Here is a 13,594-nt window from a genome sequence, read left to right on the forward strand (position 1 = left end):
CCAACTGTTTCTCAAGTACCTTTAATCCACAATAATCAGTTTGCCCAAGTGGCACATTTTGGGTGGCATGTTCTGGTCTCCCTCATCCCCACGTCGTTAACTAAACTCCTAAGCGTTCCTCTTGAGTCACCTCTTCCTCATCCAAGCATGGACCCTGCGGGCCAGTGTGCTGACTCTGCCTGGGGGCCATACCTCCAATTGCCCCGCTCTGTCCGTCCACTGCCTGGGACCGGCCTGCTTCCTAATTCATCACTTGCCTGTTCCATCTTCCATCCTTTAAAAGGGAAAATCAGACCCTCTCACCTCGTGCCTCTGCGCGGGGCGCTGCATGGCTTCCTGTTTCACTTGGAGCAAATCCCGAGGCCTGTCCCTTTCGGAAGCTGGAGGCCTGGTGGCCCGCGCCCCCTCCCCCTCCGGCTATGCTCCCCTCCTCCCAGACCCACTCTGTGAGCCCAGGCTGACATCCTGCTGGGGCTCCCCACACTGTACCCCTGCCTCCCTCCTGTAACCACCTCCAGGCCTGGCCCTCCCACTGTCCTTCTGTCTCAGCAACTCCTATTTTCATCTGCTCGGCTGTCCTTGACTCCGTAGCTCCTTTCATACCCCAGGTCCAATCCGACAGCAGATCCCGCTTCCTCCTGCAGATCGCGTCCTACCCCAGCATGGCCACCGGCCTAAGCCAGGTGCCCTCTCTCCAGGATCACTGTCCTGGCCTCGCTCCTCTGCCTCCTACTCACACAGCAGCCCTGCTGGTCACATGGCTCCTCCCCTCGAAACACTCCAGGGCGCCCCTTGTCACTCAGCCGAAGGCAAAGCCCTCGCTGTGGTCATCCAGGCCTGCACAGACATCAGGGCCATGCCTCTACTCACTCTGGGCTGGGCCTGGAACTCCACAGCCTCCTGCGCTTGCTGCGTCTTCCCCCAGACGTCTGTGTGGCGTGTTTCCTCAGGGCTGCTCTGGGGCCCCCTCCAACAGCCCTAGCTACAGTAGCATGAGCAGAGCCCGCCGCCAGGTCCCCTGTGCCCTCCTTGTCGGAATGTGCCCAGGAGGACATGCGATCCTGAGAGCAGGGATTTAGTGGTGTTTCCAGCTGCTGCCTATATTATGGCACACCAATTCCAGTGTGTGTGTGGTTGGGGGCGGGGGGTCTTCACACCACAAAGCAATTCTCCGACCCCAACTGGGTGGCTCACAATTCAACTCAATCCTGACTCTATCTACCTGGAGCCAGTGTCACACCCCACAGGGTAAGGGCTCAGTCCCACAAGAGTGTCCCCACTTCAGAGGCCAATCTCGAGTTCAGGATGTCACCTGTGCTTCTGTTTGACGGGGCCACAGGTCAGAGGCTCCTCCTCAGGTTCTAGTAATGTGCTGGAGTGGCTCACAGAACTCAGAGAAACATTTTACACATTAGGTCTCCAATTTATTATAAAGGATAAATTCAGATGGAAGAGATGCACAGGGCGGGGTGTGGGGGAGGCGTGCAGAGCGTGTCCCCCAACCTGCAGCTCCAGTCCCCTCCCAGGAGGTCCGGTGATGGGACTGAAAATTCCAATCTTCTAATCAAATGGACTGTTCCCTTGGCAACCAAACCTCATCCTAAAATGATTTCCAAAAGTCAGCTCATTAACACCTCCTCTCATCACTTAGGAAATTCCAAGGGTTGTAGGAGCTCTGTGCCAGAAACAGGGGCCAACACCAAATATACATTTCTATGAATCACAACAGCACACTGTCTCTTCCTGCTGGAATGTTACATCCATGAGACAATCTTGCTGTGGACAATTCTCCCTGTGACAGAGGAATATTTTTCCTGTGAGTCCCCAAATGATGTAGATGATGTTGGATCTGTCTGCAGTTTCTGGGTGTAGGCTGGGATCTTGTCTCATGAGACCAAAGAATGGAAACACGGACCCAGGAGAGGTAAAGAGTTTTAAAAAGAGGATAGTTTATTGAAAGCAAAGAGTCAAAGCTCCCGAGCGGGAGGGGGTCCCGAATGGGGGTGCCCGTGACTGAGGCAAAAGCTCTTACTTTTATACCTTCCCTTGCCTGCTTGGGGAAGGGGAGCTGTTTGAAGAGGGGAACTTGTTTGAAGAAGGGAACTGGCGCCTTCTAATGGAATTCATCTACCAGGTTTGTTCTGCTTGCTCATCCTAAAGGAATTAGCAAAGTAACCCACTCTTACCTATCAGATCTGCTCCATTTGTCAGGCCAAAAGGAATTTTATGATTAATCTCAAGGCCTTGTTACATTATGTCCTGGAACAAAGGAGTGATTTCAAAACCTGGAGTTTCAGGATATGGCTGTCTTGTTTATTCCACCAGGGACCTCCCTGTCTACCTAGGGACATGCTAACTATCCTGTATCACCTGTGCCCCCAGTGCCTAGAGCAGTGCCAGGCACACAGCAAGTGATGAACAAGTAGCTGAAGGAAGACAATTAAAGTGACTGCCCAGGGCCCCCTGAGCCACGCCCTGGCTGGGGCAGTCAAGAGTCTAAGAGTTGAGCGGGCAGAAGACATCCAAGCTCAGACCCTGTGGAGCAATCTAAGGTTTGGTACCCTCACTGCACACTAGTCAGAACAGAAGCAATTCCACGTAGGTCCCTCTGGGAGGCCAGCTGAACAAGCCTTAGTGGAAATACTGGATTGGTGAGGAGCAGGTGGGGAAAGATTCCAGATATAAGGAGCAGTGTGACCTGTGGAACCTTGGAACCTTAGAGCGGAATGTAGATGGGCATGAACAAGGCCTGTTCTGAGAAGGGTAAGGAGACCCCTTGCCCTGGGGCTGGGCCCAGAGGGGTGGGCAAAGTTACAACAGCCATTTGGTGACAGTCCCCTGGGGGCCTCAAGGGACCTCTGCCTGTGGAGTCAGCTTTGGACTTTGTAAGCAACGGGGGACACGTGTAAGCTCTGGGGTAAGGAAATGAAGGGCCAAGTAGCCACTCTGGCAACACGTGGACTGGCTGGGAGGCAGGGGGACCCACTGGATGTTCTGGGGCACCCTGGGGGCACCATAGGGACAGAGTCCACTGAGGAAATGGAGGAGCCCACAGAGTCCAAGCCTCACTGGGCTGGATGATGGAGGGAAACGGGGATCCACAAGGTCTTAGTCATGGAAACCGGGACAGGGGTCCTTCACGTCCATCCTCAGTTTGGGACGCCACAGGTCCCCTGAGAGGTCTGATTTCTTTCCTTGGAAAGACAGGTACTTCTGCCAAAACTTTCTGTGATCTGGGCCTCCACACACCAATGCTGTACTCCTGGGAATGGCGGGAGTGGGGGCCTTCACCTGTGGCATGGACTCACACTGGATTCTGGTAGATTGTGGTCTGTGGCAAGGCTCCCTGTAGAGACGTGAGACCCTGGCAGGGCTGGGTTGGGTGTAAGCCAGGTGAGGACCATCCTGACAGAGAGTCATGGAGAAGAGGCAAGTGGTTTGACAAAACTAGGGAAGTGACTTGTCAGCAGGCATATCCCAGGAAGGAATCCAGGGCCAGAAGTTGCTGATGTGTCTCTTGGGAGATGACATAGGGTTCTAAGGCAGGAAGAGAAATGTGGGGCTGGACTGCTGGAGGAGGAGGCCACCAGCTCCCCAAATCCGGACAGGCAGTACCCCAAAGTCCTCTCACCCATATCCACAGCCAAGAAATGCCTGCTCCTCATCTCTGTACTTCTAAAAGTGGGGGAGTCAAACCTCAGAGCTGTGGAACATCTGGGGGGTCTTATTGCAGAAATGGGGGACTCCTCGCACCTTCAGTGGCACATCTGGGGAGTCTTACTGCAGAAATGGGGGACTCCTCGCACCTTTAGTGGCACTTCTGGGGGGTCTTACTGCAGAAATGGGGGAACTCCCCGCACCTTCCGTGGCACATGGGGGGGTCTTACTGAAGAAATGGGGGACTCCCCGCACCTTCTGCCTTAGGCCATGTTGTCCCACAGGCCGCTGTCCACACACTCCGTTCTCTGAGCCCCATGAATACCAAGGGACTACACTTGTACCACTTCGGAGACACCTTCCTGGTTCTCCCCTCCTCAACACCCCTCCTCAGTTTCCTGTCACTGTCTGGGTCACAGAGTTCCCCTGAGGACACGGCACAGAACGGAGAGTTTGGCCCTCAGAGTTTACACGACAGGAAAGGAGACGAAATACCCGCAAGCCAAAGCCTGACTTTGCCACAGTGAAACACTCTTCCCTTCGATTAAAAAAAAAAAACCCTATTTAGGGAAGTCAGGAAGGGCGCCGCGATCAGAGAAAAGAAAAGGTCTAGTCCATCCAAGAAGGGAATGTGAAAGTAGGTGGAGGCTGAGCGAGGGAAGGCAGCGGGTGTCCCCAAAGCCTGTTGAGAAATCGGAGCTCTGCTGTGCCGCCGCTGGGTGGATTCTGACACTGGCTGATTCCAGGCGGAGGCTCCCAACCAGCGTCCCCGAGCGCGCTCCACGTCCAGGGCCGGGACCGATCGCGGGCCCTGCCTGTAGCTCTCTGCAGCGTCCTCTCTCCTACCCCGGCAGGCGCGCCTGCAAAGTTCTGGGAAACGGGACTAGGCAGTTTTACAGTTCCCAGGCCGGCTTGGTGCTTCCCGCTCATCGCGGGGCGGGGCCGGGAGGCGCGGGGCGGGGCTGGAGGTGCGGGGTGCCCGAGCAGCAGGGCGGGGCCGGGGCAGGCGCGGGGCGGGGCCGGGAGGCGCGGGGCGGGGCTGGAGGTGCGAGGTGTCCGGGCAGCAGGGCGGGGCCGGGGCAGGCGCGGGGCGGAGCCAGGAGGCGCGGGGCGGGGCTGGAGGTGCGAGGTGCCCTGGCAGCCGGCGGGGCCGGGAAGCGCGAGGCGGGGCCGGGCGGCGTGAGGGGCCCTGTGGCGTGAGGGGCCCGGCGGGGGCGGGCACTGACTGCGGTGTCCGTGCGTTCCGCAGGCTGGGAGCCCGCGCCGCCGCGCCCGGGCCGCCGGCGATGATCACCTAGGAGGCTGGCGAGGCTACACGCGGGCATGAAGCGGGAGACGGCGGCGGCCGAAGAGCCTGCGGTCCCCGGGCGCCGGCGGCGGCGCCGGGAGGGCAGGACCCGCACGGTGCGCTCCAACCTGCAGCCGCCCCCGGGCGCCGAGGACCCCGCGGCCAAGGGCGCTCGGCACCTGGCCGACAACCGGCTCAAGACCACCAAGTACACCGCGCTGTCCTTCCTGCCCAAGAACCTGTTCGAGCAGTTCCACCGCCTGGCCAACGTGTACTTCGTCTTCATCGCGCTGCTCAACTTCGTGCCGGCGGTGAACGCCTTCCAGCCCGGCCTCGCCTTGGCGCCGGTGCTCTTCATCCTGGCGGTCACGGCCTTCAAGGACCTGTGGGAGGACTACAGCCGCCACCGCTCCGACCATGAGATCAATCACCTGGGCTGCCTCGTCTTCAGCAGGTGAGCTGGGCGGGGGCGCGCTCCCGGGAAGTTGGCGCTGGGCGCGCGTGCTCTGAGTGGCACGAGGCGGGGGTGGCCCGGACAGCGGCCGGACTGGGACCCAGCGCCCCGCCTCGAGGGCCAGGGGAGGTCACGGCGCCGCGCGAGGGCCTTCCGCGCCAAGGCACGAGAGCAGGAAACTTTAGATGTGGGGATGCAGGGGTACCCTGTCCTGGTTTGTCACTCAGACCCTGGTTTGTCACTCAGACCTCAGTTCTGAACCAGAATAATCACAGGACGAGTCCAGCGGCCGCTGGGCGTCCTCATCCCCAGCCGCACCGGCCTTTTAAGTAAAAAGGAGGGAAATCTATTCCCAGGCGTCCTGGCCTGAAGTCCCCGCCTCAGTCTTCCGTCAGGCTCCGTGGCCCAGGATGTTTAACACTTTTCATAACCAACACAGAAATGTAAGTCTCAGTTAGGTGAAACTGCCACCAAGTTCTGATGTGTTGGGCACATGCCAGATAAAAAGGCGGGGGTAGTAACAGAAGCGTCCATCCGTTTCTGTATGCTGTGAGCAGACTACCCAGCAGGCACCATTCACAGTTGACTGTTGAATTTTCTTAAAATGAACCCGGGCTTACAGATGGAAAGACTGAGTCCTGCCTATTGTTAGTTAGTACCAGGCAGCGTGGTGCCGCTGGGCTCCTGCTCCTTCTGTCTTCCTGCACCTCTCCAGAGTTGCGGACCCTCAGGCTGGGCCTGTCCAGGATATCTGCTGTCCCTTCTCCCCACCCCAAGAGAGCCACTTAGCTGCAGGTCCTTCTAGGAGCTGTGTCTAGTCAGTGGAGCCCAGCTCAAGGTCACACCCCTCAGGAAAGTCAACGGTCCTGGCTGCCATCCAAAGCTCAACCCCTCAACCCGTCTCTCCCTCTTGCTCACTTTGCTTGAGTCCTAGTGTAGGGACTGATATGGGACTCCCAGCTGGAGGACACTGGCCCCTCCGGCCTCCCTCCTGGAATTCCCTGTGTTCCTGCCTCCTAGGATAGCTTAGATGAAGACTGTGAAAGCCCCTTCCCATCTTTGAGGATCTCTGATCCTCCCAACAACACTGGTTGTGCTTCATACTTATTATACAAATGAGTAATCAGAGGTTCAGAGAGGTTAAGTGACTTGTCCAAGGCCATACAGCTGTGATGCAGTGTCACTGAAATTTGACGAAGGTCTTCCTGACCCCACAGTTTTTCCAATATTCTTGTGCTAGTGCTTTTCAAGTTTATATGAGTCACTCATTAAAAATAATAGTTGTCAGGCTCCATCCCCAATGTTTCTGACCCTACACGTGGGGTTAGGCCCAGGGACCTGAGTATTTGATTATCACACAGGTGATGCTTGTACAGTGCCCTGCACCCCCTCTGAGCAGTGCTGCCCTGCTTGCTCTCAGAGGTGCTCTTTGGCCATCAGCAAGCATGGTGTTGACGGAAAGGGCTGTGGGGTTTCCTGGCTCCTGTTCACCACAGGCCAGAAGCCGAGAAGGCAGGGGGACACCCTTTACACAAATGTCCTAGTGTCCCCTCTGTTTGCCTTCTACACCACAGGTGTGAGTCTTTATACCGACACTTCCTGTTATTATTACTGAGCCACTGGCTCCTGCGCCTTCTTTTTAGAAATACTTGGGCCTCAGGAAATACGGTTTATTTTCAGTTGACAGAGTGCTTTCAACCCAGTCTGTCATTTGACCCTTGTAACAGCCATCACCCCGACACGCACATGGAAAAGTGAGAATGGAACCCCAAGCAGCTGTCATGACTCCATGACCTCGAAGGTGTCATGGGATTTGGAAACCTGCACGTCCCCCTGGACCATAGCCGTCCGTGTTCTCCCCCCACCTTCACCCAACCTGGGTTCTCAGAGGATCAGAGCAGCCCTCGGGGGTGGGTCCTGGGGCTTTAGGGTGTTTTCAGAAGTTCCCCCACACCTCCCAGCTCCCAGGTCAAATTCCTTGAATATTTTCCCCGGGAGAGGACGCCCTTGTGCCTGGGGTGGGTCCGTGGGTGCACCAGCAGGCGTGTGCAAGGCGGGAGCTGTCCAGAAGCCAAGTCACACTCCTCCAGGCCCAGGAGCTCTGACATCGGAGTTTCCAGGACTGGGCTGGAGAGTGTGGGTCTCTCAGCCCTCCGCTGTCCCCTGCGGGTACTGAGTGGTTTGTGTGGCCATTGCATTCGAGGCAGCCTGTAGCTGCGTCTCACCGAGCCAGATCCTGGCTGGGTCCTGGAGATGGAAAGGCTGGGTGTCACCCAGAACTTAGTGTGGGGATCAACCTCACAGAGCTTAGTGTGGGGACCACAGGTGCAGGATGCAGGTCAGGAGAGGCCTCCCACAGGAGGGCATGAGTCTGAGGCCCAGGGAGGATGGCCACACAAGGGGTGAGAAGGGCAGATGCTACAGGTAAGGGAATGCAGGGTTGGGGGGGGAGGAGGTATGCGACAGGCCTGAGACTGCAGCTGTGTGGGTGAGGTGCGGGCTCAAAGCCCAGGGTTGGCGGGGGGAGCTGACTTGTTTTACATCAGGAAGCACAGTTGTGAACAGTCGGGGTCTGTTCTGTGTGGTGTCGTTGCTCTGGTGTGCCAGGTGTATGTAAAGCAGAGTGACAGCAGCCTTGAGTGGGGCAGCTTTGCCCACTGACCGTATCCGGACGGTGGCTTCTCTCAGACCCCCTTTTGCACTCTGACAGCAGGCTGCAAGGTGGCTATGTCCGCCGTTGTTTGTGTGGTCTGTGGGTGGTGTGGGCTGTGGGTCCTCTCTCTGTGAGAGTCCCCATCAAGCTGCTTAGAAATGCAGCCTCGCTGGCACCCCTCCCTCCCGGGCTGCTGAGCCTCTGGAGGTGGGGCAGCTGGTGTCTGCATCACGGTTTCCTTTGCACACACGGGTTCCAGAAGGCAGATCCCCCTGAACCACACCCAGGGGGATGAGACAGTGCTGTGGGTGTTCCTGGGGGACCAGGTCCTGCCTGAGACCCCCACCCAGTGGGAGGGTTAGCTTCCTTGGTGCTGGCAAAGGCTGTTGGGAGAAGCCACCTCCCTCTGGGCCACTGGGGGAAAAAAGGGGAATCTGAGTCCCATGTCCCCACCAATGCACCCTGGCAGGAGTCGAGGGTGACGCAGCTCAGGTTCCCGTTGGTGGGGCTTGGACGTCACTTTACTGATGGGCACAGCCTCCAGCATGGACGTCCCACTGGGACAAGGCCAGCAGGGGCCAGGGCTGAGGGGGCAGCGAATGACCACAGGGCCCAAGGCTGGCAGGGCTGAGGAGGACAATGGACAGGAATGCAGTCCCCACAGAGAGGTGGTTCTGGTGGCAGCAAAGCAGAGTGGTTATCAGAGCACAGTGTGAGGAAGTGGAGGGAGAAACATTCCTGGAAGGGACGTCACCCAGGCGAGGCGAAGGGAGAAAGCAGGGACGTGCAGAAATGGAGGGGACCTTGGAAGGGCACAGCCTGACATGGGCTGGGGTCAGGCCTGCCTTGCAGGGGCCTGGCCCAAGCCCCCTGCCTCACCTGCCCTCTGTTTCCTAACTTGTAAAGTGAGTGCTGGCCTCAGGTCCACACACCCCAGGAGGGGCCAGTGCTCTTGTCCCTGCCTGGGTCACTGTGTTATTTCCCCTTTTGCTTCCATTCGTTTGTGATGACACCTTTCAGTGTCTCTCTAGGATGATGGAAACAGCAGTGTTTCTGCATGAAATAACCCGCGATGACATTTCCCCCAATCTTCTGGGCCCCGTTCCTGGTTTCGAGTGTGGCATCCTGTGTCTTTTGGGAAAGCAGGTAGTCAGGGGCTGTTCTGATGCTTATGTTGGAATTGTGCTAATTTCCGTGTCTTTCCTCTGACTCTCGCTCCCGTTTTTCCAACTCTCTGGGCTTATCTCCAACCTGTGTACCCTGCGCTTCAGCGTTTGTTTCTTTGGCAGTGCCTGAAATGAGACCCAACACAGTTCTCCTTTATCTGTCTTCTGTTCCTTCATCTGGTGTCCCCTCGCCCACCCCCCCCCCCCCCCGGACAGCCACAGGGACACCTGGTCCCTGGGAAGCGCTGCATCTCTGTCTTATTTGGAGTAAAAGGTTTGCAAACGCACAGACATCAGGACAGGACCCAGGATAGCGCGAGTCCTGTTGCAGCAGGATGTCCCTCAGGTGTGCGCGGCAGGGAGCACTCAAGGAGAATGTTTGGACATTGCCATTCCCGTGGTGTTTGGAAACACGTTTTCTTTTGATACCTGTCATGTGTCACGTATGACCGGGCTCATGGGGTCAAGTTGTAGGAAAAGCAGCTTTCTTTCCCTCAGAAGGCAGCTTTGGCCCTGGGCTGTTCTTTGCATAGTGATGGGAGCCATTCCATCTGAACCTCCCAACAGCCAGGGTTTCACATCCCCACTTCACAGTTGCGGAGACTGAGGCTTCAGCCCTCGACAGCTGGAGCCCAGAGCCGTCCTGCTGTGATGCCATGTTCCTGGTAGTCTCCTACTTGTCACCCCTCCCCCACAGCAGTAGGCTTCGTTTAAAACATAAACATTTTATTTATTTCAAAGTATTTGCTGCTTTCCTTGTGACTTCTTTGACCAATTGGTTGTTGAGAGATATCTTGTTTAAGCTCCACATCTTTACAAATTTTCCAAGTTTCTTTCTGTTACTGAGTCCTAATTTCGTTCTAGTCACACACTTGGAGAAGTGCCCACGTGATAGACCTTTGTGTACCCACCATCCAGTTTCCAGTTAGCAGCCCACGGCCAGCATGGTTCTATTTGTTTCCCACCCACTCCCTCTCCCCCGATCATGGTGGGGCATGGTCTAGACATCCTGGCATGTCTTCTGCAAACATTTCAGAAATTAAACATTTCTTTAAATTAAATTTTAGGTAAACAATGCCATTAGTACACTTAAATATTAATATTAATTCCTTAATATTGTCAAATACCTAATCTTTGTTCAAATGTCCCCTTGTAAATGCTCTTTTTTGTTTGTTTTTTTAATTTGTATGTTTCAATCAGATCCAGATAAGGTCTCCATATTCCAATTGGCTGGTATGCCTTTTAGGTCTCCATTAATCTTTCTATTTCCCCTCTAAAATTCCCTTTCTCTTCCTCTCTCTTTTTCCCCCTGCAATTTATTTGAAGAAACTGAGCTATTTGTCCTGTAGGGTTTCCCACAGACTGAATATTACTGATTCCTTTCCTGCGGTGTCACGTGACATGTTCCTTTGCACTGTAATTTCTGTGAAGTGGTGGTGGTGGTGGTGGTGGTGTGGTCTGGATGCCTCATTAGACCTTCATCATATTCACGTTTGATTTTTTTTTTCTTTTTTTGCCAAAACCACATTCATAGGTGGTGGTGCACTTCCATACTGTCCCTTGTCCCTCCTGTTGTGATGGCAGCAGCCATTGATGATGTTGCCTACACCCATTAACTCCTTCAAGTTTGTGAAATGGTGGTGCTCTCATTCTTTCGTTTGTTTTTGGGAATACTTTTATAAAAAAGACACTTCCCCTCAGCGACTGCCTGGTTTCCCAGTGGTGCAACTCAGACAGAGAAGAAAGAAGAGATAAATACTTGACTTGGATCACTAGCATCTTCCAATGGAAACCAACTGCCTTTCTAAAACTTTTCATCTTTTTATTTTGAAATAATTTTAGACATACAGAAAACTTGCAAAAATAGTACAGAATTCCTGTATACCCCTCACCCACCTTCCTCTAATTTTAACATTTTACTTAATTGTACTACAGTAGTCAGAACTAAGAAATTCACATCAGCCTGAAGTTCTTAATTAAACTACATTCTTTATTCAGATCTAAACCGTTTTTCTCTTAATGCGTTAATGAGTATTAGTCAGTGTTTTGCATATTGATCTTGTAGACTGCCACCTCACCAACTCGTTTCTTAGTGCTAATACTTGCTTTGTGGATTCCTTAGAATTTTCTATATACAATCATGTCTTGTTCCTGATCTGAAGGGGAAAAACAGTATTTCACTGTTAAGTATGGTGCCAGCTGTGGCTTTTTTAGGTGTCTTTGTCGGGTGAAGGAAGCTCCCTTCCATTCCTTTCGTTGAGTGATACTTCTTTTTAATCAAGAAAGACTGTTGGATTTTTTAAAACACTTTTTCTTCATCTATTGACATGATCATGTGGCTTTTGTCCTTTATTAAATTAATGTATTACATTGATTGATTGATATTTGTACATTGAACCAACCATGCCTTCCTGGGATAAATCCTACTTGGTCGTGTTGTATAATCTTTTTTATAACTTGCTGGATTTGGTTTTCTAGAATTTGTTGAAGATTTTTGCATCTTTATTCATATAGGATAGTGTGTGTGTGTGTGTGTATGTGTGTGTGTGTATCTTTGTCTGGTTTTGCAGTACGGAAAATACATCAAATGAGTTGGGGAGTGTTTCTACTATTCTCTTTTTTGGAAGAGTTTACGAAGAATTGGTATTAATTCTTCACTAAATGGAAGAATTCATCATTGAAGGTAACATCAATCTGGGCCTGGGCTTTTCTTTGTCGGGAGTTTTAACATTACTAGTTCATTCTCTTTAGTTGTTGCAGGCCCATTCAGGTTTTATATTTCTTCTTGAGTCAGTTGTGGTAGCTTTGTGTTTTTCTAGGAAATTGTTCATTTTATCTAAGTTACCTCATTTGTTGGCATATAGTTTATAATATTCCCTTCTATTCCTTTTTATTTCTGTAAGGTTGGTAGTTATGTAACCTCTTTTATTAATAAATTTAACAATTTGAGTTCACACTTTCTTTTGCTTGGTCATTCTAGCTGCAGGTTTTCTAACTTTGCTGATCTTGTCAAAAAAACAACTTTTTTGTATTGTTGATTTTTTCCATTGGTTTTCTATTCTCTATTTTATTTATTTTTGCTCTTATCTTTACTATTTCCTTCCTTCTGTTTGACTTGGGTTTAGTTTGCTCCTCTTTTTATAGTTATTCAGGGTGAAAAGTTAGGTTATTTTTTTGAGATCCCTTTTCTTTGTTTAATGTAGGTGTTTACAGCTATAAATTTCCCTGTAAGAACTTTAGTTGCATCCCATAAGTTTGGATATATTATGTTTTTATTTTCCTTTGTCTCAAAGTCTTTTCTAATTTCCCTGGTGATTTCTTCTTTGACCCATTGGTTATTTAGGAGTGCCTTGTTTAACTTTCACGTATTTGTGAATTTTCCAAATTTCTTTGTTATTGATTTCTAGTTTCATTCTATTGAAATACTTTGTATGATATCAATCCTTTAAATTTGTTGAGGCCTATCTATCCTGGAGAATGTTCCATGTGTGCTTGAGAAAAAATGTATATTCTGTTCTTGTATGAAGTGTTCTTTAGCTATCTGTTAGGTCTAGTTGGTTTAAAATGTTTACATTTTCTATTTTCTTGTTGATCATCTCCCTATTGTTCCAGTAATTATTGAAAGTGGGGTATTGGGATCTCACAGCTATTGTTGAATTGTTTATGTCTCCCTTCACTTCTGTTTGTTTTTGCTTCATGTGTTAGATGCGTATATGTTTACAATTGTTATGTCTTCATGATGGCTTGGTCCTTTTATCATTACAAAATGCGTTACTTTGTCTCTACCAATTCTTGTCTTAAAGTCTATTTTGCCTAAAACTAATATAGCCACTTCAGCTCTCTTTTGGTTACTGTTTGTGTGATGTATCTTTTTTGATCTTTTTACTTTCAACCTTATTTATGTCTTTGAAACTGATGTGTATGTTTTAGACGGCATATACTCGAGTCATGTATTTTTAAAAAGTTATTCTGCCGTTTTTTTGCCTTTTGATTATAGTATTTATTTTATTAACATTTAATGTAATTACTGATAAGGTAGGGTTTATGTCTTCCAATTTGCTCTTTGTTTTTTGTATGTACTATGTGTTTCTATTCTGTATTTCTTCCATTATTGCCTTTAAATATTTTCTAGTGTACCATTTTAATTCCTTCTTGTTGCTTTCACTATATTTATGTTTTTAGTTATTTTTTCAATGGTGCTCTGGAGATTACAAATAACATCTTAATTGAAAACAATCTAGTTCAGATTAATACTAACAATTTTCATAGTATATAGAAACTTGGCTCTAATGGAGTTCTGTTTTGTCCTCCTCCTTTGTGCTATTAAATTACATCTTTATGCATTATAAGTCCATTGACACAGATTTATACTTGCT

General features: G+C 51.0%; 1 protein-coding gene across 2 annotated transcripts in view; it reads left to right on the forward strand.

The window, feature by feature from the left end:
* The first annotated feature begins 4,774 nt into the window (after positions 1–4,774).
* ATP10A (ATPase phospholipid transporting 10A (putative)) overlaps positions 4,775–13,594 on the forward strand; it is a 111,811-nt gene continuing 102,991 nt past the window's right edge. The window contains exon 1 of one of the 2 annotated variants that reach the window (XM_074317770.2): positions 4,775–5,399. In XM_074317770.2, the coding sequence (XP_074173871.2) occupies positions 4,981–5,399 (419 nt within the window). In that variant the 5' untranslated portion in view covers positions 4,775–4,980. The remainder of the gene's footprint in view (positions 5,400–13,594) is intronic. The other variant, XM_019753226.3, reaches the window with a different exon arrangement.

Source organism: Rhinolophus sinicus, chromosome 13, assembly GCF_057876585.1.
Source record: "Rhinolophus sinicus isolate RSI-liver-muscle chromosome 13, RSI-T2T, whole genome shotgun sequence".
Classification (NCBI taxonomy): domain Eukaryota; kingdom Metazoa; phylum Chordata; class Mammalia; order Chiroptera; family Rhinolophidae; genus Rhinolophus; species Rhinolophus sinicus.